Consider the following 27,712-nt stretch of genomic DNA (forward strand, 5'->3'; position numbering starts at 1 on the left):
CTTCCATTTTAATGAAGGAAAGAAACATCAATACACTGGATTGAGAGAACTGTGTCCAAACTCGGTTTGAAAAAATATAATTTAAGAGTCCATATGCAGTGTTTTCCTTCAGCAAGGACGATCATCAACATGCAGAGCAAATTTCATAGAATAAAATGCAGGTTTTTACCCTATGTTTAAACAGTAAGATTTACTATGGTCTTCAAAGTCTTAATTAACGTTCGGAGTAATTTTGCATAATGGTATTAGCACCATTGCTGTTCAAGAAAAGTGTTAATAAATTAATATTGTGATATTTTGAAATGCCAGGCTTACCCTGGTTTTCAAAACTTGCAGACATCATAGTTTTATGCAGCATATGGTGAGATGGCACAAGGCTCTCGAATCCGTATGCTGTTTGGATATTTTAATCCACTACTCAAGCAAAGTAGAAACCACCTCTTTATGTTAATGAAATCAGAGGATGAACAATCATAGAGTTCAGTTCACAAGAGACAATAGAAAGACAAAGTCCACCTGGACATGATCACCAGTCAAATGCTGGATTGTGGAGAATTTTGGGCCTCCATCCTTTCATTATCCAAGAAAAATATTGACAGCCAAAAAATTAGTCTAGTTCAATGTGAATCAGGCTTGCATTATACCAGTGAGAGTTCGTATTTTTGAAATATAATGGTGATCTAGAACTTGTCATTTGTAATCTCCTAATGATACAAAGACAAGCTTTCAGAAGCAACATGACAACTATATTACAATCTACAAAGACATGATCTGAAGGGATCAATCATTTCCTGTACGTTCTTTTACTTATTATAAAAGCCTTTTGTTGATTGATTAGGATTTTCTAAACTAGACTCTAAAGAATATAGTTTCTTTTGTCACAACCTGCATTGCAAAATAATATGCTAACCAATATGATGATTTCCCTGTTACCTCTTTTATTTTCACCTAATCTTGTGCAGATGAATCATGCAGTTCAAGGCCCTTGTGAGATGATTCTGATCCCTTTTCAGATCTTCGTTTACTTAAGGTCACCTTCTGCATTAAACGAACAAGGGCCTGTACAACCTCTGATATTGGTGGCCTAAATTCAGGCTCCGGCTGGAAGTAAATAAGAAAAACAGAAATTATCTACTATAACAAAAGATAAATTGAATTCTGTAAATTAAAGCCATATGCAGTAGGCTAAGAATGTGTAAGAATACATGTCACAGAGAAAATTGTTACCTGGACACACAAAGATATGACATCAGCAAATCGTGAAAGGGATTTTGCAGAATACATGCCATTCAAAGTAGGGTCAACCATCTTGGCCAATGCATCAATATCGTGCAGTTGTGGAGTAGCCCATCTCACCAATGACTGCTCTGACCGTGGCCTTGAACTGTTTTCATTAAGCATTCAACAGTATGTAATCAGCAAACAATCAAAATTTCTAATGTACTCCTGAGCTGTCAAACTTGGAAATATTTCTATCCAGGTCATGAATGTTCCTCCAAAAACGTCTGAGATTTTTTGACAAAAGATACAGTCAAGAATGAATGCACACATCACATACTTTTTAGATTTTCCATAAATTATGCATCAGGTTCCTTAGCTATTGTAAATCAGTCCCCCCATTTAGGATTCAACTTTCCAACAAAAGATGCAATGTTTTGTTGTTTTGATAGATGCACATGTAAAAATAAAAATTATTAAATAAATCATACAAAGTGTATGTTCCCCCACCAAATTTCAACTCCCCCAGAAGCACAAATAGGTAGTTGGGGCCAGGTGCAAGCCCTGGATGACTGTAACAGAGGAGTTCAGAGGCAGTTTCACCTATGAAAACAGCCTTCTTTGTTGATGTTTGAATCGTCCAAAGACTCCTTAGGAAACTTGCTCAGTTTATTATGTTGTCTTTATGATTTAGCCTAACTTAGAAAAACACATTAATTAAGTTAATTAGTCAATGTAGGCTATTAAGCTAGGAAAACTAAGGAAATGTTATTTTATATACATTAGTAAATTTTTAAAATCTCAACCATTGATCTCAAGTGGGTTAAGACTTTATTCTAGCCATCCATCACTTTGGAGATTAGGGTTAAGGATTTAACTCAATGAGAACTCATAAAAGCAAGCCTGAGGAGAGGAGAAAGACACAATTGTCATAAATTTGAGAGAGTGATCTTCTGAAGAGAAAAAGGGTGTTGCAGCAATAAGAGAGAAATCCCAGAGGAGATTGACTGGAGGCCGTGGCCGTAACAATTTATGAGCACCAGCTTACATGGCCGCAAGGGCAAGGACAAGGGCAGCTCACATGTGCCGCATAAGGAGAACTGTGGGCTGCATGTGTGACATGGGTTTTGCAGCAGCAGAGCCACAAGTGTGAAGAAGCTGTGTGGGCCATACAGCCAGCGGAGGTGCAGATCGGGGTTTTTCAGGGGCAGATTTGCCAGGTTTCATTTTGCTGTAAATTTTATGTAATTTCTCTGTAGGCCAATTTCCCAGTACGAGAACCCTCACGGTTCTGAGAATAAAAAGTGAAGATCCGTTGGAGAGAATCTTGTGCGATTGATTCCCTGTGTTTGCTTCTGCTGTTTAATTTTCCGAGTTAAGGATTTCAGTGTGTTGTACTCAGTAATTGCAAAAATAATTTTTCTGGCTTTGTAAAAACTACTAGGAACTAAGATCAAATCTGGAATTTAGAAATTAACTTGGTTGTGGTTCCCAACCTCATTGAGCTAGCTGTACTGCTTGAGCTTAAATGAAAGCACTTCAGAAAAAGGACAAAAACACAGTTGATGCTGTTGGGCATACACATGAGAACATTTACAGAAAAGGTATTCACTGGAAATTAAAAAAGTCAACTGATGCTTTACCTGTCCAGGGGTTTACGTCCTGTTAGAAGTTCCAGCATCACAACACCAAAACTATATACATTACTCTTCACAGTATAGATGCCCGTCATTGCAAACTCGGGAGCACTATAACCAAATGATCCTAGCATCTGGGCTGCAGCCTGAAAATAAAATAATACATCCCAGTTGTATATGTTGTCAACATATATTCATGAATAATAAAATCCATGAAATAGAGGGATAACAACCTTCAAATCCAATAAAAACAATGTTTTACCTGACTTCCAGAACCAAAAGATGTAAAGGCTTCCAGACCACAGTCAGATAGATGGGGACTGAGTTCATCATCCAGGAGAATATTTGCAGAGTTGAAGTTTCGATGAACTATAGAAGGTTGACAGATTTCATGGAGGTACCTAAATTGGGTCATCAAAAAATTGTCAGAAGTCTGCACACCCGTTGCTCTTCCCTCAAAGCATAAAAAAGATGACAAAATTCTAAAATCATCCCTCTGAAAATGGTGTAAAAAAATTTGGATTATACAACTTACTCGAGAGCCCTTGCTGCTCCTAAAGCAATCCTGACACGAACATTCCATGAGAATTTCTTGTTCAGCTCATCCCCTGAATGGAGTATGTCATGAAGAGTTCCATTACTCATGTATTCATAAACAAGTAAGTGTTGGCTGTGCTCAACACAATAACCAACAAGCTCTACAATATTGCTGTGACGAAGCTTTGAAATATTTGAGACCACTTCCAAAAAATCATCATCCTTTTGTGACATGGAAGCTGAGGTGTCCAACTTCTTGACAGCCAACAACTGCAATCCAAAAACATAATGTCAACAAAACATTCCCAATGCATAATTCGCAAGCAGTCTGTTTGTACCCAACAGCTTAACAAGTGTACCACCAGAAACTATAGGAAGAAATATCATGTTTTAACAAAAAATGCCATGGAATAAACCATCAGGTAAGCATACTGTGTATAAATCTGAGGACAAAGGGAATTGTAAATGCTGATAAAGATGTTATATATCATGAAGGCTGTCACAAAGGTATATCTGTAGTAACCTTCATGACTCTTGTGCAATCAGGCCACTCATTTCCAGTCAAGGTATAAAAGTCCTCAATCTTGGAATCTGATTTTTCTGTTTACAGAAAAGCTAATCCATATATAATTGAGTATGCATCAAACTTCTCTCTTCAAAACTTTCATAATCATTGGAAAGCCAAGTAGAGACTCATGATAGCAAATCTTTTGAAAACTAGCTATCATTTTAGACCAGTGTTGCAGGAACCCCCCTTTCCCCCGTCTCGGAGGCCAGAACCACGATTTGGATGGAAAAATATGCTTCCTGTCGCTGGGGGAACCGTGATAGTTCCATGCACGGTTCCGCAGGAAGAACCACGGTTTTGCCACAATTCACAAGCGGTTCTTGACAAACACGCACAGTTCTGCAGGCAGCACTTTTTTATTTTATTTTTTAACTATGGGTAGAGGTAGGACATAGGGTTCAATAAGGGTCTAGGCCGAGTGAAGATGAGGTTAAAAGGCCACTTCCCCCTCTCTTTTCCTCATTCATTCATCTCATTTACTTGAGCTTGGAGAAGAGACCAAAGGAGATAGCAGATTTTTGAGGGCATATTTCTGAGAGGTTGGAGGAGAGAGCAAAGGAGTGCTTGGAGGAGTGGAGGAGAAGTAGCTTGGAGGAATGAAGGACAAGGAGCTTGGAGGAGATAACAAAGGATGCCCTCTGCGTCAAGTTCAAGGTAAGTGCAAACCCCAACTCCCTCATTTTCTTGTATTTCTTGTTTGTGTTTTTTTTCCTCCTCTCCTACTCTTTCCCATTCCTTCTTCTTCCTCATTTTATTGCAGGTTGTCCATCTAAGCTTTGAGAAAAATGGTGTTCTTTTGGCTTATCATTCCATTTTTTGTTTTCATGGTGTTGATGGGGAGTAGGCATTGTTACCGTTCAAACTAGCAAGGGTCCTAGGAGGAGATCTTATAGAGCAACTACTAGGTCAAGTGGCAACAATGGAGCGGTAGCCCACTATCACCTCAGCTGAAGCTCACTACTCTTTACAGACTTTCACCAATGGGAGGAGTCCCGGTATGAGAGGAATCACAAGAATAGATGGATCAATGATAGGATATGGGGTGATTCCAAAGCCTATTCACAAGAGGCTCAAATAATCGGCTTGCTTGCTTTGAAAGCAAGGTGATTACCTCTCTAAGAAGGGCTATGAGGATACGTAGACCTAGGGTTGGAGAATATCCCTTAACAAGAGGTACCCTAGACCTTAGAATCCTAAATGAGGAATGGCTTCTATGTAATCCTTGTGGAATGTGAGTCACAAAGTTATGGAGCCACAAAATACCCAAGTGGGCCAACTAGGTCAAGGGTGTGGTGTTGATCAATAATAGAGGGGCTTGACCTAGCTAGGGAGGAGAAAAGGATCAAAGGAATAATTTTCTTTTGAAATTCAAATGCAATGATCCAAATGAGGACACTAACCCAAAGCAAACTAGGGAGAGGAATGATCCTTGAGCTAGGGCTTGCAATATCCCTGGATTCCATCATTGGATTAAGCTCAAACATGAAGGACCCCTGGATTCCATCATTGGATTGAGCTCAAACATGAAGGACCCCTTGAGAGAACCCCAGCATAGTTGTGGACCAATTTTCAAGGGTTTTGAATGGCTACAAAAGATTTTGCTTGATTCCCTCATAAACCTTCTAGGGTTAGGCATAGAATTGGAAAAGATGAAGAAAAGAGAGGTTATTTTGACCACCAAAGGGATGCGAGGATCAGTGCCTTGCTTCTTGGGCTTAATGGAGTCAAGATACACCTAGATTGAAGATTTTCTTATGCTAAGGAGCCCTAATTGACCTTCGCTAGCCTTTCCAAGTGCAGCAACTAGGTTATTAGGGATTTATACTTCAAATTTGCAAAGGAGATGAAGTTTCGAGGTCTTTCAACCTATTAGGTGCCTCTAGGAACATTCACCCACTCCCTCAAAGAGCAACGCATGCATTAAATCACTTATTCAAGTTTTCAAGAAGAATTTCGCATTATTTTAGCCCATACAAGAATAATGATAACAATACCATGCATTAGACAAGTAAGATAACAAGAATAGCATTAAATTTCACTTACAAGAGAGAGAAAGAGAGAGAGAGAGAGAGAGTATATCCATTCATCAACTTCGCATTAGAAAGAAGCTCCAAAGACAATAGCGAAAATCCAAACATCATAGTGCATCAAGAATCTCCAAAAATTTCGTCCAAGAAAGCAAGTGCAAAAATCTCTCAAGAGATACTAATCCAATCCAAGTGATGATGAGAGGAATGAATGAACCTCTCATCTATTTATACAATCCATAAGGGAGTTTGAATAGCCTAAATGGCCTAATCAAGCCCCAAATAATAAAATAATGTACAATAGTAACATGACTTGGTGACAAGCCCACCAAGATAGCTCAATAATACAAAGATGAAGCCTCTCAAGAGGGCAAATAGTAGATATAATGAGTCGTTGGGCCATTGAGGAGGCCTAGTGGAGTCCAAAGTGTGCCAATGTGAGAGAATAGGCTCCAAACATAGGGATCAAGGGGGTGGCCCTTGATACTCAAGCAAATCCAATGTGGTGTCCCCAAGCGGGTGTGGGGGCACAATAACATCCTCAAGGATCTGCAGGTGGATCGATAATGTTTGTATACCATCTATAAGGATTAGAATGATGACATAAGCCCTCCCTCTGTCTCCCATGGTGAGACACATCCTCATCTGGGCCCCAGAATATTTGTCGAGTGTGTGGTGTAAGTGTGAAGTCGGTTGGGCAAGGTGGTCCAGGTGCATCATCCTCATCCAAATGGTGGAACACAAACAATCAATGAAAAGTGTTGAGGGATCCATGAAGTGGCAATCTTCTATTTGCTATGGTGGAGGCACATGGCTCTCAACACTCACCCTACAAGTGCCAATATGGCCCTCTAGAGGGGTTGGACCCTATATAGAGAGACCACACCCCAAATGGAGACTCATCTGAAATCCTATATAAGATCTAATGCGTCCCCTTGCCTTCCAGTACAACAAATCATTAGAGTAATTGAGTAAAAGAGCTTACGAATCATGGGATCAAATGGACACTTCATGGTGGCATGCCCTTCCATAGTGGGCTTTAGCATGTACAAGTGTCTCCAAGCTTAACCAAGGACCCTATTAGGTGGTTTCTACCTCTAAAGTGGATGACATGTCCATGGAACATCCATCAATTGGCAAGTAGCATGTGGTATAATGGTGGAATGAAATGGGGCATCAGGGGAAGGCTCCAAGCCACGTGCCATAGTATAAGCGTAGCCATAATAAGGGGAGCCCACACTTGGGGTATGAATGTAGGAGGAAGCAATCGTGGTGCATGAGTTGCCCCGGCCTTTGTTTTTCCACCCTTCTTCATATGTCTTTTGTCTTTTATTGATTTTATTTTGTAACCAAGGACCCTATTAGGTGGTTTCTAGTATCTACCTCTAAAGTGGGTGACATGTCCATGGTACATCCATCAATTGGCAAATAGCATGTGGTATAATGGTGGAACGGAATGGGACATCAAGGGAAGGCTCCAAGCCACATGCCATAGGACAAGGGTAGCATAATAAGGGAAGCCCACACTTGGGGTATGAATGTAGGAGGGAGCAATCGTGGTACATGAGTTGCCCCAGCGTTTGTTTTTCCACCCTTCTTCATATGTCTTTTGTCTTTTATTGATTTTCTTTTGTCACTGCTCGAGGCTCCAGGGGATGAGAGCATGATGTGTGAGATATAGCAATGATTACCCCCTTAAAGTAGGGTGGTTCACTACCCACCAGAGGTTGGGAAAATCATGGGTTCCTTAATGATGTAAGTAGCCAATATGAGGGGGGCTAGGAACCAAGGTGGTGGCCATAATGATAAGGGTAGAGCTCATGCTTGCCTTTTGCCCACGTGTTAAATTTGTATGTCCCGACCATCTTTTGCATTTAATGATACAATTCCTGTTGAAAGTGGCCAAATTTTGCCTTTTTTTTCTTTTAGTTGCATCAACCTCCGAGGCATCGTTTTAGGCCCGACACAAAGTCGTGGACAAGGGGATGGGGAGGCTAACTCCTTGTGGATCCAGGGGACAAATGTGGACCCGGATGAGAAAAGTGATAAATGGGGTTAAAATGAGCAAAGGGGAGTGATGTATATGGTGTCGAGAAGCGAGACCACACAACCAAAATCGGGATTTCCCATGTAGTGTCAACCCTAAAGCTAGTAGCCAGTAGAGGAGATCCCACAGGACTAGGATACAAGGTTAACCACCAAATCGGGCAGAGGAGACAAGAGTACAAACCTAGCCCACTCTTTCCTTCAAATCCCCCCACTAATCCATGCCCAAAAGTGTCCATGATAAGTAAAAAAAATTACTCAACTATACCAATGAAAAGCCATACCTTCGGGGTCGAGAGGCCCACCTTCAAACATAACCACATGTCTAACTCGAGTGGTGGAGATAGTGACACATCGAGCTATCTGATGGCTGCAAAGGGTTGTTGGTTGTTGGCTGTTGGTTGAGGACCGTATAGGAGAAAATTTTCTCCTATGGATACTACCCACGGAAGGTGGGTAACAAGCATCAAAGGGAAGAAATCATAAATGGAAGAGGAAGATAGTGGTCACACTCATAGTAGCACAATGTATGATGAGAAGGAAGCCTTTGAAGGGGAAGGAGATAAAGAGGGAAATGAAATGCTAAGGGAAAAGGTTCATTGACACCCTTGTGGATATTTCTGACAAAACTTGAGGGGGGGAGGTGGAACCTTCAAATTTATATGCCCTTATGATTGTCATGGTAGAAAACCTTAAAACGATTGATATTATATACCCATGTAAGAAGGCCTCTTTGTGGGGTAATGGAGAGTGATGACAATAAAGGTACCATAGGGATCTTAGTTTTCCCGAAGGTATCAATGGAACAAAGGCAAAAATACAACAAAAGAAAGGAGGCTACACAAAAAAGACAGTGAAACAAAAACTTCACACAACTTCACCTCTTCTTGATACTTTTGGAACCTATGAATCTAGAAGAACAATAACAAATTTCCTTAACATTGGTGGGAGGGATAATGTGGATGCAAAAATGGTGTGGTTTATTTGTGCTTGCAGTATACCATTCAACGTGCTTCACTCCCCCTACAAGCATGATTTGGTTAAGGCCTTTAATGGAGCCCCAAAAGGATACAAGAGCCCCAACTATGAGAAAGCTTGAACTTTGTTATTGGATAGAGAAAAAGCAAATATTCATAGAGCTTAGACATGGCTTACAAATGAGTGGGGGGGATGCGGAGTATCCATTAACATCAAGGGGTTGGACAAATGTTTGAAACCAACATTTGATGAATGTTCTTGGTGTTTCTGCTAGCGGTGTAGTGTTTCTTGCAAGTCATGACTCCTCCATCACTACATCTTCTCAAAACATTGCAAATCTCCTATCGAAAACAATTATTGATGTTGGTCATAATAATATGGTCAAATAATCACTGATAATGCAACAAATTGTAAGGGAACAAGAAAAATCATTGAGCGGACTCATCCACACATCTTTTGGTGCAGGTGCTTGGTGCACACATTGAATGTTTTAATGCATGATATTGTGAAGCATAAAGAATGTAGATGGATTAATCAGCTATACAAGAGAGGGAAGCAACTCATTAAATTTGTCATGGGGCATACAAGAGTCAACTACTTTTATCGCACTTACTCTAAGTTGCAACTACTTAAAATTCCAAAAAATAGATTTGCAAACTATTACCTCACCTTTAGGTGCCTATTAAAGGTGAGACAACCTTTGAGTGTTATGGTGTCAAGTGATTCCAAGGATGACATGAGCACTGATAGAGCTGGTGTTGATGTAGTAAAGGACATTGTTCTTGATAGTCACTTTTGGTCACACATTAAATATGTTTTGCAATTCACCAAGTTATCATGTGATCAAGTGCAAATTCAGATAGGCAAATAACTAAGGAGGTATATGAGTAATTGGATAGCATGTTGGGGCAGATTAACGATATTATTGAGCCTAGAGATGTCAACTTGTATAATTATATTCATGCAAAGGCGAAAAAATGATGGGAAATGATAAATGTTCCAATGCATGCCTTATTGGCATATGTTCTTACACCTAAATACTATCATATATCATCACTTTCATCAACAGCACCTAATGGGGGACCAAGAGAAAACCACACCAAGATACAAAGGTTCAGGCTAGTTAAATGAAACTATTAGATAAACTAGTCCCTAATGGGGAGGAGTGTGACACCATACAAAGACAGTTGAGCAACTACATCCTTTCCACTAGTGCCTTTAGAGATCGAGGGAATTTGTCCTCTCAAGTGGTAGAACATGCATGGTGGTGCTACTCCACATCTACAATGTTTGGCAATATGAATGCTCTCACAAGTGGTGAACACTTTTCCTTAGAGAGGTGTTGAAGCACCTATAGCTTCATCCGCAATGTCAAAAGAAACAGATTGACTATAAATCGAGCAAAAAGCTTGCTTTATATTCATTACAACTCGTTTGTTGTCCTATTACTATGAGGCAATGACAAATAAAGATTTGATGGTGTTGGACAAAAATCTAGAGGAGAATAATTTGGAGGATGGAGCGTTGTACTTGAGAAATTGGAGGATGTTCCTATCCCAAATGCCACCCCCATCCAATGCCATCGTCCTCATGTCCAAGACTTCAACAACAACAGCAGGGGCTTCATCTTTAGTTCCACATCCACCATCTACTTCATTAGCACCTCATGGAGACCCATGCAACAATCATGGCGGTGTAAGGAGGAGAGGTTGGTAGATAGATTCACAATTCACTGCTTTATTTATCATAGATTAGACTTTAGTGTAGTAAATTTCAACTTTTCAGTCTTCCTACTTCAGTGTGTAGATGGAAGCTGCCTATTTTGTAAATATTATTGTTTGGTCAAGTTGACAATTACTAGATAAGCTATTTCAATGTTTTAATTTTTAATGGTATACTTTCTATTATATGCTTAAATTTTTTATGCTTTCTACCTTCCACTGTTTGTGATGCTTAAAAATTTGATGTTTGATTGTGATTGCTAGAATCTAGATGGTTTATGCTCAAATAACTAATTATTAATGTACCATGGATGTCATTTCTATCTTGATTTAAGAACAAATATGCATGTTTTCATATATTCTATAATAATTTGGCATTAGAGAAATTGGAGGATGTTCCTATCCCAAATGATGATGATCATGTTGAGATGCCACCCCCATCCAATGCCATGGTCCTCATGTCCAAGACTTCAACAACAATAGCAGGGGCTTTATCTTCAGTTCCACATCCACCATCTACTTCACTAGCACCTTGTGGAGACCCATGCAACAATCGTGGCAGTGGTAAGGAGGAGAGGTTCGTAGATAGATTCACAAACACTGCTTTATTTATCATAGTCTATAACTAATAGATTAGACTTCAGTGTTGTAAATTTCAACTTTTCAGTCTTCCTACTTCAGTGTGTAGATGGAAGCTATTTCAATGTTTTAGTTTTTAATGGTATACTTTCTATTATATGCTTAAAATTTTGATACTTTCTACCTTCCACTGTTTGTGATATGCTTAAAATTTTGATGTTTGTTTGTGATTGCTAGAATCTAGATGGTTTATGCTCAAATAATTAATTATTAATGTACCATGGATGTCATTTCTATCTTGATTTAAGAACAAATATGCATGTTTTCATATATTCTATAACTAATTTGGCATTTGGATGCTTTTTTTAATATAAATGCAATATAATAAATAAATACACACACACACATTATATGCTTAAAAATTCTGTATTTTCTACCTTCTAGTTTTTGCAATATGCTTAAAATTTTGATGTTTGCCTATGACTTCTAGAATCTAGATGGTTGATGCTCGAATAATTAATCATTAATGTACTATGGATGCATTCCTATCCTGATTTAAGAACAAATTTGCATGTTTTCATATATTCAAAAATAATTTGGCATTTTGGATTTTTAATATATATATATATATATATATGCTTCTCAAGGCACTTTGCTTCCAAAGATTTTTTGCAAAATGGTGCTTCTGACGCTTCACTTTCTAAAAACCCACCCACTTTGTCCCCATTTCATGCAACATTATTGTAGACAATCATTATTGCAGAGTTGCCTAAGCACTAAAAATTAGTGAAAACAAATATATCCTTCATGTTTATGGTCTTCTTATATGGTTGCAACTTCCCATGTCAATTGAATTTCAATGCTTTGTTCCAATTGGTTCTGCTAAATTATATCAATTTCTCCTTTGATATATCTATTGCTCACGCTGTCACTAACACTTTAAATCCATATAACATTGTCAACCATTCTATTTCGGCGTTTTAACCCTTCCATTGACATGAATGGTAAATGGTCTTATGCAAATTAATAAAATCATCCAGCCTTCGTAAGATTGGAATGTTGGTGGAGATTGTTTCACAGGTGTATCTTTATCTTCAAAAATATTCATCACAGTGGTCACAAGGTCACATCCTAGTCACTTTCACTTAGTGTTGCATGTTTGTCCTCTAGCATGGTGATGCATTTAACTCGTCTCATTCATATTCATGAAATTTCCATAGGTTTATCTAGCTAATTGTTTATTGCAAGAATACCATTACTTTTTCCTAGGTGATTTGTGTATCACAACACATATCAACATTTCACCTAAGTAAAATCCACTTTCATATGTTGAAAAGTAGTTGTCATTGATGTCAACCCAGGGAACACTAGATGATGCCCCGTTTTTTTGACCAAGATGACATGGAAATTCATGATGTTTCGAATCAGGATCATTCTTGATGGATTCTCCTCGTTGAGTTGATTCTACTGGTATGTGGCACACCACAAGGGCCTTCACAGTTTAGGAGTTATGCTTGTTTGAAATTAAAGCCCCCAACTTGTGGGCATAAACCCTAAAGGATAATGATGTGGCAACATCTCTTTGGCCAAGACACATGTTCAAACAATGCGGCTCTTCTCCAAAGATTAAAATAATCATATTCATGGCAAAAGCTTATTTTTGGAAGGTTTTCTAATTTATTTTAAAAAATCAAAATTCAAAAGGGGTTTTGGTTTCAAATTTTTGCACCAAGTCAAACTTAAATTAAATGCCAAAGTTTGTATTCAAAATTTGAAATCACCCTCCAAAAAGGAATCTGGCTGCCTCATAAGAGGCCCCTTGTTAATTTTAGGTATGTTTAATGCTAGAGCAATTTATTTCAATTTTCACAGTTAGCTCAATATCTTTTCCAGATTAGCAATCACATCAGCATTAAAGTAAACTGCTGATAGAACATAAATATAAATCGTAGAAGACAAGCCAAGACAAGAGGACACAAGATGTGGCGCTAGCCAGGGACAAACCCCAATGTGGGGAAACCCTTGATCAATTCTTCTTATATGTTCTTCAATAGTTCAGCAGAGAGAGAGAGAGAGAGATAGTACGTTTACAACAGAAGTCAACACTTTGACTTATCTAGATAAGAGCATAGATCATCTCTAAGAAGATGATACATGAGATCAGTTGAAGACATGTTGCTTCAACTGATTCTCCAAGGTGACTCCTTCACCTATCGTTGTGCTGCATTTCGTCATCATACTACACCTCACCGCGCTGCACCATGCTGCACCCGTCATCACTATGCCGCATCTCATCACACTTCATTAATCATGACTGTACCCATCACTGTATTGCATTATGTGCCATTGTTGCACCATGTTGCCATCCTAACCTATGTGTTGGTTGCACCTTGCTTGCTTGTTGTCCCTTGCTTGCTTATTGTCCTTAGCATGCTTGTAGTTGCATGCTAGTTGTCCCTTGCATGCTAGCTGTAACATTACATGTGTGGTGTATTTGCTGCTAAGTACCATACAGTTGTCCCAATGTTAGTTAGTTGTCCCTTGCATGCTGCTCTCCTTTGGAGACAGATGCTCCAACTGTTCCGGCGATTCCGCCTTTTCCGACTTTTCCAACATTTTCGGCTTTTCCGATAGTTCCGGCTTTTCCGGCTTTTCTGGCAATTCCAAATTTTCCGACAATTCCTACAGTTCCAACTCTTCCGGCTCATTCGGCAATTCTGGCTTTTTCGGCTTTTCCGGCTTTTCCGACAATTCTGGATTTCCAGCGTTTCCGGCTTTTCCGACAGTTCCGACTTTTCCGGCAATTCTGGCTTTTCCGGCTTTTCCGACAACTCCGGCTTTTCCGACAGTTCCGACTCTTCCAGCTCTTCCAACAGTTCCAACTCTTCCGACAGTGCCGGCTTTTCCGACAGTTCCGGCACTTTCGGATTTTCTGGCAATTTCGGCTTTTCCGACAATTCCGGCGTTTTTGGCTTTCTGGCTTTTCCGACAGTTCCAGCTTTCTGCCCTCTGGATCAGGGCAGCGTTATCCCTTAGGATCTCTCCTCCTACTAAAACCCAAAGACAAGTAGAGAGAGGAAGAGATCCCAAGTGTGTGATGATGAAGTGTCCAAATGAGGAGAATGCTCCTTGTATTTATATGCAAAACGTTGAGGTTGAATAGACATGACTGTTGGGCTTCTGAGCCTACATAAGTTGTTGGCCGACTTTGACAATTTTTCCATAATCAAAATAAATTCATATCTCCATAAATACTTATCGGAATCGGATGATCTTTAGATCAATCCTACACCTCTCGATGAGAGGAATCTAGGAAAAATATCAGTAGTCACAAATAAAGTGATCCACATGGAGTTTGGCCCTAGTTGCCAATTTTAACACTCCCTCTCAACTAGGGAGAACTCCATCAACAATTCGTCTGATCGTCGCTACTATTCATCCATCAAATGCACTGCCCTATACAGCTTGACCCCTGCTCTGCTCTGTTCTGCTTTGCTCTGCTCTGCTTTGCTCTGCTCGGCTCTTGCTCGAACTATGAAGAAGAAGAAATGACCGAGGATGTATCATACCATCCTCCACTGACCCAAAGTCAGTCTCAGAGTGTGTAAAACTCTCATTGATCCCAGATCAATGGAGGTCATCCTAGCATAGGGAGTACGGTAGATACAGCGATGCGTCCATCAATAGTACTACTATGGTCCCTATCCTCATTTCCCTACTCATTGATCAGATGAGAGGTACTTCCCATGAGCCCCAAACTGCATGGGTAGGATGCCTCGACAGAAGAACGAATCATCCTGTCCACAGGAGAACAAATCATCCTGTCCACAGGAGAACGAATCATCTTGGCCCACAGGAGAACGAATCATCCTGTCCACAGTCGCCACGGAGAACGAATCATCCTGGCCCACAGGAGAACGAATCATCCTGTTCCACAGTTGCCATGGAGAACGAATCATCCTGGCCCACAGGAGAACGAATCATCCTGTTCCACAGTCGCCACGAAGAACGAATCATCCTGGCCCACAGGAAAACGAATCATCCTGGCCCACAAGAGAACAAATCATCCTGTTCCACAGTCGCCACGAAGAACGAATCATCCTAGGCCACAGGAGAATGAATCATCTTGTTCCACAGTCGCCACAGAGAACGAATCATCATGTCCACAGTCGCCATGGGAGAACTAATCATCCCGGCCCACAGGAGAAGTAATCGTCCTATCCATAGCACACCACCAGGGGAGGGTGAGTCACTTTGTGGTCATATGTTGCTCCAGTAAGTACCCCAAGCCCCCCAGAGCTCCCAGAGCTCAATGCATGTAACATGCAGGACCCTTATAAGAAGGTCTCTCAACGACTCCAAGCCGTTTAGGAAAGTCACAGATTTGACCTTTCCCCGGGGTTTTGACAAAATGTCTGCGACCTGTACATCAGTCTCAATGCGATGGAGCCTCCTCGCTCATCAACTTACCATATCCCAGATAAGGCAGTATCTGATGTCTATCTGTTGGAGCAATCATCGAATACAGGATTCCTCAATAATTGAATCCCACCTCTGGTTGTCACAGAGAATCACAGTGGTATTCATCATGTGTACAAACAGCTCACTTAAGAGCTTTTGCAACCATGCAGCTTCACACGAGATCATACTCGTAGCTATGTATTCGGTCTCGATGGTGCTTATAGCAACCAACTTCTGCTTCCTTCTCATCCATGATATCGAAGCAGAATCCAAAGAGAACCAACACTAAGAAGTGCTCTAGTGATCCTCCACACTACCTGCCCACTCAGTATTCGAATAATCATGCAGTTTCATATTTCTAGCAGTGTATCTCAATCCATGAGAAATTGTGTCCTGAAGATATCTCAAAAGATTCTTGGCACCAATCCAGTGAGGCTCAACCAAATATGAGCTCACCATGCTAACTGCAAAACATATGTCCGAACAGAAGTTCACCAAGAACATCAACGCGAATGAGTTTATGAAACTCAGAGGCATTTCCCAAATCCGGTCCGACATCACTCCCATATAACTTTTGAAAGTTAAGATCCTCGAGGTAGTCACAGGCTTGCAATTTATCATTCCACATTCAGAATCCAACTCCCTCTTACTTTTGCAAATAAGAGGGTCTGCACCTGTCAGAAATAGGTCGTCCTCATAAGGTGTCGGTATGAGAGGTCTATCATCCACAATCTTCGGGTAATGGATCAGTTTCACCCCTAGTGAATCTCAGCTTCATCAAACAGCTATCAATCCTCTCATACTAGGCCTGGGGTGTTTTGCTTCAAGCCATAGAGGGCTTTCTTCCCCCTGTATACATGAGATTCCCGATCATGAATCTCAAACCCCTCTGGTTGTTCCAAACCTGTGGACCTGCTACATGAGGGGAATGGTCCCCTTGTAAGATTTTCCTTCGGTACATCTCAGACATGTACTTTCATGCTCTTTTTGAATTCAGCCATCCATGTCACCATCTGACTCACAGACCTTTGGTGTATGTGTCAATGGACATGGTCCCCAGTGGACTTCCTGCAACTTGATACAACCCTAAACACAAAAACATCTTTGAAAATTCTATTTTCAAACATGTACCTTTCCATCGATGAGTGCCACCCTGAAACCTTTGACTTCCATTGCTGAAATGGACACCAGGTTCTTCTTGCGATTAGGTACATAAAAGAGATTTTGTAAATGAATCGAGTTACCCTCATTCAATTGAGGGATAGCATTCCCTACACCCTTTCCGGGATAGGTGGCATCGGCTCCAAGTATAATCCCACGATTGTTTTCATCTCTACCAAATTAGAGAGTGCACCCATCTATCCGATGAAGTGCCTTGAAGCACTACAATCAATAAGCCAGATTCCCAAGGAATCTGAAGGAGAGGGCCAATACAAGATAACACCTCTTTATCTTATCAGAAATAACATTTGATTCTTCATACCTAGGGTTTCTTGCTTTCTTTGAAGAGTCAACCATTTCCTTGATGACCTGCATTACTTGTCATTCCTTTGATCATTGAAGATGTCCCTGGAATGATTGTTATCTTCATTAAGAGATCTGTCTCTGCCATTCGGACACTCCTTCGCATAATGGCCCGAACTTATTACAACTAAGGCATCCACCTTTCCTTCCACCCTTCTTTAGGTAGGCCATCAGAAACTTCCACTGTGCCATTCTGATAAAATATTCTCTGCTTCGACTTCACCCTTAGTGAATTTGAAGAGGGATGAGGAATCCACTGATCCTTTTGTCCTTTCCCAAGTGTCTTCGGTGATTGCTCTTTCACTCTTGCTTGGGCATTGTTTTCACCTCAGCTCTGATACCATGTTAATTTTAGGTATGTTCTATGCTAGAGCAATTTATTTCAATTTTCACAATTAGCTCAATATCTTTTCCAAATTAGCAATCACATCAGCATTAAAGTAAACTGCATATAGAACATAAATATAAATCGCAGAAGACAAGCCAAGACAAGAGGACACAAGATGTGGCGCTAGCCAGGGACAAACCCCAACGTGGGGAAACCCTTGATCAATTCTTCTTATATGTTCTTCAATAGTTCATCAAAGAGAGAGAGATAGTACGTTTACAATAGAAGTCAACACTTTGACTTATTTAGATAAGAGCATAGATCATCTCTAAGAAGATGATACATGAGATCAGTTGAAGACATGCTGCTTCAACTGATTCTCCAAGGTGACTCCTTCACCTATCGTTGTGCTGCATTTCGTCATCATGTTGCACCTCACCGCGCTACACCATGCTGCACCCATCATCACTATGTTACATCTCATCACGCTTCATTAATCATGACTATACCCATCACTGTACTGCATTATGTGCCATTGCTGCACCATGTTGCCATCCTGACCTATGTGTTGGTTGCACCTTGCTTGCTTGTTGTCCCCTGCTTGCTTGTTTTCCTTAGCATGCTTGTTGTTGCATGCTAGTTGTCCCTGCATGCTAGCTATAACATTGCATGCTTGGTGTATTTGTTGCTAAGTACCATACAGTTGTCCCAATGTTAATTAGTTGTCCCTTTCATGCTGCTCTCCTTCGAAGACAGATACTCCGACTGTTCCGGCAGTTCCCGGCAGTTCTGAAGGTTCCAACAGTTCTAGCAGTTTTGGCAGTTCCGGCTTTTCCGGCAATTCCAGCTTTTCCGACAGTTCCAGCGTTTCCGACAGTTCTGGCTTTTCCGATAATTCCGGCTTTTTCGGCTCTTCTGGCAATTCCGGCTCTTCAGGCAGTTCCGGCTTTTCCAGCAGTTTCGGCTTTTCCGGCTCTTCCGACAGTTCCAGCGCTTCCAGCAGTTCCGGCAATTCCGGCTTTTCCGGCTTTTCCGACAGTTCCCACTTTTCCGACTCTTCCGACAGTTTCGGCGCTTCCGATAGTTTCGGCTTTTTCGGCAGTTCCGACTTTTCCAACAGTTCCGGCTTTTCCGACAATTTTGGCTTTCTGCCCTCTGAATCAGGGCAGCGTTATCCCTTAGGATCTCTCCTCCTACTAAAACCCAAAGACAAGTAGAGAGAGAAAGAGATCCCAAGTGTGTGATCATGAAGTGTCCAAATGAGGAGAATGCTCCTTGTATTTATATGCAAAACGTTGAGGTTGAATAGACATGACTGTTGGGCTTCTGAGCCTACATAAGTTGTTGGCCGACTTTGACAATTTTTCTATAATCAAAATAAATTCATATCTCCATAAATACTTATCGGAATCAGATGATCTTTAGATCAATCCTACAACTCTTGATGAGAGGAATCTAGGAAAAATATCAGTAGTCACAAATAAGGTGATCCACATGGAGTTTGGCCCTAGTTGCCAATTTTAACACCCCTCCATAAACTATAAAAAGGCATGAGTCCTCTCTCCTAAGACATGCACTCAATGAATATCTTTTGACTAAACTACTCTGCAATTATACTCAACCTTGTGGAGAAAAGGCAAATCAAGTGAAGAGGCTAGGGTTTGTTTTTGTTTGGCTTTGTTGAGGGATTCGTTCGGTAACTAATTGCAGGTGAAGACCGTAGGTTCAGTGACAAGTTCTTATGTGGTTTCGACCCTCATTAGGGCATCAATTACAGGTCTATTGGTCTAGAAGTAGTGAGGATTTGAGGCATAAACATATGTTTTGGATTTGATTATTGCAGACCTAGCCACAATTCTGAAGAAGAGAATTTTGAGTCTAGTATGGCATATCTTTTGGGAGTCAACACATCATCTTTCTAAAGTATTACAGCCCTATATTAACGCAAGGGAAAGTAAACAATTCATATTATAGACCTGCGGATTCGGGCACCACTCAATGACAACTCTCAGTCCCCAAAAACCAAGCAACAGAAGCATCAGAATTGAAGATTCCTGGCCCATATACAAGCTCAGCAATTGCAATTGGATATCTATGGACGTTTTGGCTTTGTCTCAGAAGTAGAAGCATATACATACTTATAGGCATGCCTGCGGTCCTATCAAGGAGGTAAACCAACCTAATACAAGAAATGATAAAGTTGAATGTAAATTACTAAATGGTAATTGTTGGTGTTTCTTGACCTGGAAGGATGGCTCATTAAGTACTTTTGAAGTGGCACACCTTGCAGAAATTTGTAGCAATAGTATATCATCATCTATGCTTCCAATAAGGACTTCTAAACAAGATAGCAGGGGAGCACCCCCCTGAACCTGCTCCTGAAGCGCGCTCCCGGGGGGAGCGCATCGAGAGCGACCCTAGGAGCGCTCTCCCTAAAACAAATCCACTTCCTACCAATTTAGGAGTGATAGAGGGGGCTATTGAAGATTGCAAACAAAAATTTGGTCCTAGTGTTGATACGCAGTTCATGATAATGTTAAATTCTTGAAGTAAAAGTGGCATTCTCCTTTATCTTTCATTTTCATCATTTTACTTAAATTTTTAACATTGCCATGAAATGACTCAGGATGTTTCAGAGTGGTTCCAACCTCATTGGTTCATATGTAGAAAGTAGAATTTGAGATCTCACTCAAAATCCAACGAGCTTAATATTTTTCCAGGCTTTCAGGATTGGGGGAATTGCAATGTTTCCATTGGATTTTGTCATGTACTAAGGTATGGAACTTGTATTTAATCAAGAGCACCAATCCCTCTATGTGGTGGAGACTCCCAATAATCAAGAGCACCTAAGGTACTAGGGTATGGAATTGTATTTAATCAAACGCACCAAGGTCATTAAACTATGCAAGAGGAGACTCCCAATAAAGCACGAGACAAGAAATTAGAAATTTCTCGTGGCAAGAGAGTCAAGCAGTAGATAATAGATTTACTTGTCTTTTCTAGTTTCTAGTACTTTTTATAACTATTGACTCTTTGATATTTATTATGTTATTTTTTCTAAACAATATATGACAATTTAAGTTTGAATTTTGAAGTTGGATTTCATAACTCATTGGTAGCGAATTATGAATATGATGCTTCGTGAAAGTTGAAAGTTGATAAAATTTCATTTCATGTTAGATATTCTTTGTCATCATTTGGTTACTTGGTAATGGTAATGGTTACAAGTACAAGTTACAACTTTTGTGATCAATGATGATAAATATTATATATCGAATTTTGAAAGCTTGAAACTTTAAGATTGATGAATCATGAGACTCGTTGTGTTGTATGTTACTAACTTGTGGACGTGGTTGATGAAGATTATAAGTTCTAGATGATTGATGTTATATGGTTCAATCCATGTTCTTATGCTTTTTATATCTAATTCATCATTCTGCACGCTTTTGTTGACATATATGCATCAAAATATATAAAAATATATATTATATGAAAATTCACTTCCGATTCACTCGCAGAATGGGAGCTTTTGAAAATGTTGCTCCCCGCTCCCACTCCCAAGCAACCTTGCTTCTAAAAGGGTACAGTATATTTACAGTGGCAAATAGTGTTGAATATCTCTTGGTATCTGGACTGTGATAGCAATGACAAAGTCTCATCATTACCTTACAGCAGTAGTGTTATACTTGACAGTCTTAATGTTTTTGAGTGAAAGGACAGAGGTATTATATACAGTGGCATTCTCCTTAGATGATAGAAGTTGAGCATTTGTAGAAGAATGTATATATCACTGTAGTAAGGTTATCATCATCAGCACACAAGCCTTCATCATTGCACAATTCACTATATCATTGCTATAAAGATACATTTGTTCAACACTTCATTAAAAGAGTTACTTGGCTTTTCGTTCATGTCAAGGTTTTATTGTTGGTACAAGGGTTTCATGATCTAAGTATTAATGCACATCTAAAGCAAAATAGGCATAAAGACTTTTGTTGTAAATCATTGTAAGTTGATCATTGTCCCTGGTATAGGAGCACGCAATAATATGCAGAAGTATGCTCATTGTAAGTAGGTCATTGTCCTTGGTACGGGAGCGCGCAATAATCCACAGAAGTATACTCATTGTAACTGGGTCATTGTCCCTGGTACGGGAGCCCACAATAGTTGTCAAATTCATTATCAATTTTAGGGTGGTGATGCTAGGCAGGGGGTTGGAGCATGAAAACACTTCAAGGTGGTAGGGTGGTGCTAGGCAGGGGGTTGGAGCATGAAAACACTTCAAGGTGGTAGGGTGGTGTTAGGGCAAGTTAGAGCTTACTAGGCTATTGGAGCATCCTTTTAGCAGCAGCTGATAAAATCAGGGAGTTGGAGCGTCCTTCAAGTTAGAGCTAGAGAATTGAACGCTTTTCTAGAGTACTAGGGAGTTGGGACTTCCTTTTTTAGTTGGAGTTGAAGCATTTGATGTACTCACAAAATTATTAGAAAAGCGTTCAGTGGTTTTTGTCCTGGAGGAGTTTCCACCTAAAATTTTTGGTGTCTAATGTCTATTGCTTGTTTGTGCTTTGAATTGATGCTAAAGATTAATTAATAAGTAACTAATTGCTAAGAAATATTGATTCACCCCCATCTCAGTATTCCAACATCATATGCACATACTACTTCACTCCATCTCTTCGAAGGCACATGGCACCTTTTGTTTATAATTCCCTAAGTTTTAAATCATATGGACTTTTAAAATCTCGTATTTCCACTTTTTCCAATGTGAACACTAACCTAACTAGTTTTAGGGTATTTTAATTGAAATTCAAAATCCTAAATCTTAGGTTGAGTACCTAATATTGACCTATTAGTATTTTATTGTTCTAATCCATAGGGGGTGAGGGTCAATATAACAATATCCATAGGCACGTAGCCATTACAACAATATTTCTCATCATCATGTCACTCACAAGGAATTGAACCTAGGTGGGGGAGATAAAAGCATTTTGCCCAACCACCCAAGAGAACCCTAATTGATTTCATTTTAAATTTATATATATTTTCTATATTATTTGTGCTTTTGCCAAATGATAAAAGTGGTTAAATTTCAAAAATGTAAATCTTTGTATTTGCCGCAAGACAGGAGTGCCAAGAAATGGGCAATGCGAGAGAATGGGAAGTGCAGAAGGATAAGTGTTCCGAGAAATAGTTGTGCAAAAGGAAAGGTGTAAGGAGAAATGGAAGAGATGTCTTCTACATACTAGCAAAAAATGGCTAAGTATTAGAGTAACGTGTGACTAGCTATGTGCAGAGATGCAAAGCAGAAAGTGTGTATATTGCAAAGCTTTTGTTCAGGGTAAAAAGTTATGCACAAGGCTTTTGAAAATATATGACTAATTATGGATTTTTTAATAGAGAACAGAAAAGTATGAATGATTCATGAAAGATGATGATGGGTTCAAGTAATGCATAAAAACAAGTCAAGACTTCTATATTTGACATCACTTTATTTATTAGGGGTGTTATGACCAATTTTTTAGCTTGTAAAGTCACCCCCGTGCTTCATGGAAGTGTCTTGACTTGAGGTATGGACAGGAGCCCTTCATTTGAGGCATCTTTTGAAGGTTAATAAGCATTATTTGAGGTTTTATTTGAGCTACTTTTGAGGGGATTGCCCCCTTCGGAGAATTTATCACCCCTCTTATGAAGGCTTCAAACAATGTAAAGCTAATCATCATCATGACTTAGTCTCCAAGTTGTGGATGACAAGTCAAATCATTATTTCTTGGGATGGGTTTCAAACTAGTCGTTAAAAAGAAAATTATATAAGGCTAATCCCTCATCTAATGTATGTGTTATTGATTGTGAGATCATCATGCCATAATAAGAAGCTTTTTTCAGTGCAAACGTGTCTTGTGGATTGATTCTTCTATTCTTCTTCTTCTTAGCCATGTAAAATATTGCACTTCATAAAATAATTGCAGGATTTTCCAAATTACGCAGAGCTAGTGAATTGATCCATTCAAGGGCTACGTAGTCACATGGAAGAGGGAGATCAGGACACCAAACCTCACTTTCTCTTTGTTGGGTTAGAATTATCAAAATTTGATTGTTGGATTAGCACTTCTTGAGGATTTCTCCTACTTGAATTTGGGCACCAATACATCATCTTAGACTAGAGTAAGGGCAACTCATCTTTACGACTTTGAACTCACATCTTATTCCAAAAACACAAGGTTGATTTAGAAGGGGTTGTGAACACAATCTAGCACCAAAAGAGGTAAGCCTCACCTCAACTCCACCTATTTTTAAAAAACCAAAACTTTTTCAAATCTCAATCTTTTATAAAAGATAAAACACAAAAATTAGAAAATATAAAAAAATACCAAAAAGCATTTCATTAGCTTGGCCTTAATTTCCATTTTTCAACTTGTTTTTCACTTGGGTTATACTTGAATATTATCTATTTCGCAGCCGTTAGCCCAAGAAAAGTATAGCTTGTTTGTTTTGTGTAGAAAAGGTTGATCTGCAGCAAATTCTAGTAGTTTTCCAAGGGTTTTACAGGTCTACAATATTATTGGCAGAAGTAGATTTGGGTGGTAACTGGTAAGTGAAGCCCTTCTTCAAAGCTTTGAGCCTAAAAGTGTTGATTTGGGGTAGCATCGAATGTGCTCTAGCCACGAAATTTGGTGGAGAGGTTGGGGCACATGAGATCTCCAATATCCAGAAGGGGTTTGGACAGATTCTAAACAGATCAGGAGATATTAAAATAATTAATATTTTTAATGGAGTCCCTAAGTCTAGACTTAGGGAAAATAAAATATTAATGTGTATTAATATGGATCTATGTTAGAGTGGTCCAAAAGACATGGATCAAACCAGATCTAATCGTAGCCGTTGATTAGGGACTTAATCTCGGCCATTGAGATATCAACAGGAAAAGTATAAGAGGAGGCTTGAGGGTCACTTGGAGAAGTACACCAAATGATCAGTCATTCTATTCTCTAGAGCGGGGTTTGTTAAAAGAGATAGAATCAGTCATTGGGAGAGCAATTGAGGGGCATTGAATACAGAGAAACAGAGAAGGCAAAGATTGTGTCAAGAGAGCAGCGCAGCAGCCAAGGAGGGTGACGCAGAGCTAGCAAGGGCTCACACAAGGCCACGCAGAGGCAGCGAAGTGTTGCGCAGAGCATCAGAGGGGCCAGCGCAGCTGACGCAGAGACTCCCAAAGCTGACGCAGGGCCTCCTAGGGTTGACACAGACCTAGAAAGGCTGACGCAGGGCCAGCGTGAGACAAAGAGGGGCTGACGTAGTCCAAATTGGGCAGACGCTGAGGTTGCAGGAGCAGTTTTGTGCTAAGGAGCTGCCAGAAGGGCATTCCGGGGTTTCAACCAAGAGATTTCTCTCAAACTTTGAGGTATAGCTGCTAAGGAAATTCTTTGTTGGGTAGGCCAATTTCGACACCCAGATTGTACTCTGATATTGCTTAATAAGAAAACCCTCAGATAGCTACACCGGTTTTACCGCATTGGGTTTTTCCGGGGACATTGGTCCAAAAATAATGGTGTCATGTGGTGTGTTTGTTTTTGTTTCTTTTAGTTGTTGATCTATAATATGTTGAGCATGCACTGGTGTTTATTTTCAGTATTTACTTTGTAAATAACTTGTTAAAGAAAAATAACAAGTAGGTATGAATAAATCAGAAAAAAGTGCATGAAGGGTTTCTAAACTCAGGAGACTTAGAAACTTCAACATGGTATCAGAGCGTGATTGAAGATCACAGGAGGACTAAAAGACATCAGCGGAGCGGAGCAATAGCAGCAGAAAACAATTATCCCGAGGTGACAGAAGTTGTTTCTAGCAACGCAGAAGCTAAGGAAGCGTGACGCAGAGCCAACCAGAGCCTCGCAAAAGAAGCCGGGAACTGCGCAAAGGGCCAGAGGGCTGACGCAGGGCATCCTAGGGCTGACGCAGACAAATCCAGGGTGACGCAGAGACAGCGTGAGGCAAAGAGGGGCTGACGCAGTTCACAGAGAGGCAGTTGCTGGGGTCTAGAAGGCTGCAGGAATATTGCAGAGTGGAGCTGGTGAGGTACTGTAGTCAGAACAGTACTTGACAGAGCAGGGCCAAAGGAGTTGTTACCGAGGGTTTCTAGCCGAGGAACCTGGATCAACAGTGCAGTTGCACAAGACGATCAGAGTAGGGGACATCTCGACAAGCGGCAGAAGGATTTCCAGAAGGGAAATCAGGACTCAGAGGGAATCCAGAAGATAACTTCTAGACGAGAAGTAGAGACTCGGAGGAGTCGAACAGAGAACTTCCAAGAGGGAAGTAGAGGAGCGTCATGGCACTACACCGGGTAAGAGACCAAGATAGACTAGACAGAGCATCGAACTTCGCAATCTGGAAGGCCAGAATCTTATTAGTGCTTGACAGGAATCGTGTCAAGAACTTCGCCTTGAAGACGATAGCTATCCTAGTCGACCCAAATGATAATGACAAGTACGAAGAGGCGATGGCGAAGGCCAAGTGCATTATCTTTGACGGGGTCAAGGATCATGTGGTACCACATATAGTTGAGAAGGAAACGGCAATTGAGATGTGGGAGGCTCTCAAGAACCTGTACCAGCATACTTCTGTGTAGAGAAGAATGTTGCTCGAGAACCAGATGAGGTCGTATCAGATGAAGAAGGGTCAAACGATTGACTCCTTCCTCAGAGGACTAAATGAGATCCGAGATCAGTTGACTGCTATAGGAGCGACACCGGATTAGGAGCTTATGGTAAGGACAGCATTGAATGTTGTCTCAAAAGAGTGGGAAGTGTTTGTCCAAAGTATCCTGGGCAGAGGGACTCTCCTACCTTGGAACGAGATGTGGGTAGCTCTTCACCAAGAAAAAATCAGATGACAATCAAAGACAAGTAGCAACAACAAAGGGATCAAGGTCAAGGAGGAAGAGGAGGATGTGACCCTAGCATTTGAGGGAAAGCAGGAGAAGCGGAAGAAGAAAGATCTCTCCAAGATCAAGTGCTTCCACTGTGGGGAGATGGGCAATGTGACCTAGTGCCCAAGGAAGAAGAGTAACGGAGAGTCTTCCGAGACTAAGGCAGCGTCAGCACAGGCAGAGAAAGAAGTTTTGACAGACAATGATTGTGCCATGAGTGCACCACTTAAGCGAAAGTGGGGAGACATCAAGCTATAGTCAGGCGGACTACAAGCGATGAGGGGCAAGATCCTTGAGAAACCCAGCCTCTTGGATTAGACCTTGCTACGAGAGCCCCGACAAGGAGTATCAGGACTGGTTGAGTGGGTAGAAACAGATGCAGATGGAGCAGCAGAGAGAGCTACAATGCAGAAGTCCCGAGACAGTGCAAAGCTAGCAGGCTGCAGCAGTGCGAGAGGCACAGGAGTGTTGCACGAGTGCAAGAAGGCACAGCGAGGTGTGCAACGTTGCGAGATGCAGGGAGTTGTTGCAGCAGCGCAGAGGTCAAAGAGAGGGAGCACATGTCAGCAGCAGAGGGAGCTTCAGCATCAGTGGTTTCTAGCCCAACAGAGAGGTCAATTGGGAGATCAGTTACTTACTTCTCAGTAATTGAGTTGCAGTGCAGCAATGGACAGCACGATGCAACATGATGAGAGGAGGTGCTGTGCAGATGCAGTGTTGGGAGAAAGGACCAGCAGCAGCACAGATGCAGTGGGAGTTGTCGTACAGATGCAGCAGTGGCAGTGGCAGAGGCAGAACCATGGGCAGTAGTACAGGAGGCAGCAGTGCAGAGGATGGTGGGCAGGAAGGCTTAGCATCAACACAGGTACCAATGTTGGATGGTCAGAGTAATACTCAGTGAGGAGTATTGCTAGAGCACAGTCCTCGCTAAGAGGGAGTGTTGATTTGGGGTAGCACCAGATGTGCTATAGCCACGAAATTTAGTGGAGAGGTTGGGGAAAATGAGATCTCCAATACCCAGAAGGGGTTTGGGCAGATTCTAAACAGATCAGGAGATATTAAAATAATTAATATTTTTAATGGAATCCCTGAGTCTAAACTTAGGGAAAATAAATTATTAATGTGTATTAATATGAATCTATGTTAGAGTGGTCCAAAAGAC

General features: G+C 40.6%; 1 protein-coding gene across 3 annotated transcripts in view; it reads right to left on the reverse strand.

Moving 5' to 3' along the window:
* Positions 1-921: 921 nt before the first annotated feature.
* Positions 922-27,712, reverse strand: part of LOC149210324 (protein STRUBBELIG-RECEPTOR FAMILY 8-like) — a 41,044-nt gene continuing 14,253 nt past the window's right edge. For all 3 annotated transcript variants that reach the window (XM_089396690.1, XM_089396689.1, XM_089396688.1), the window contains exons 14-18: positions 3,391-3,662; positions 3,118-3,256; positions 2,862-3,001; positions 1,228-1,384; positions 922-1,101 (exon numbers count right to left, since the gene is read on the reverse strand). In XM_089396690.1, coding sequence (XP_089252816.1) covers positions 949-1,101; positions 1,228-1,384; positions 2,862-3,001; positions 3,118-3,256; positions 3,391-3,662 — 861 coding nt within the window. In that variant the 3' untranslated portion in view covers positions 922-948. The remainder of the gene's footprint in view (positions 1,102-1,227; positions 1,385-2,861; positions 3,002-3,117; positions 3,257-3,390; positions 3,663-27,712) is intronic.

This window comes from Pinus tabuliformis, chromosome 1_2, assembly GCF_031772625.1.
Source record: "Pinus tabuliformis cultivar Carrire ecotype Pingquan chromosome 1_2, CPIR1, whole genome shotgun sequence".
Classification (NCBI taxonomy): domain Eukaryota; kingdom Viridiplantae; phylum Streptophyta; class Pinopsida; order Pinales; family Pinaceae; genus Pinus; species Pinus tabuliformis.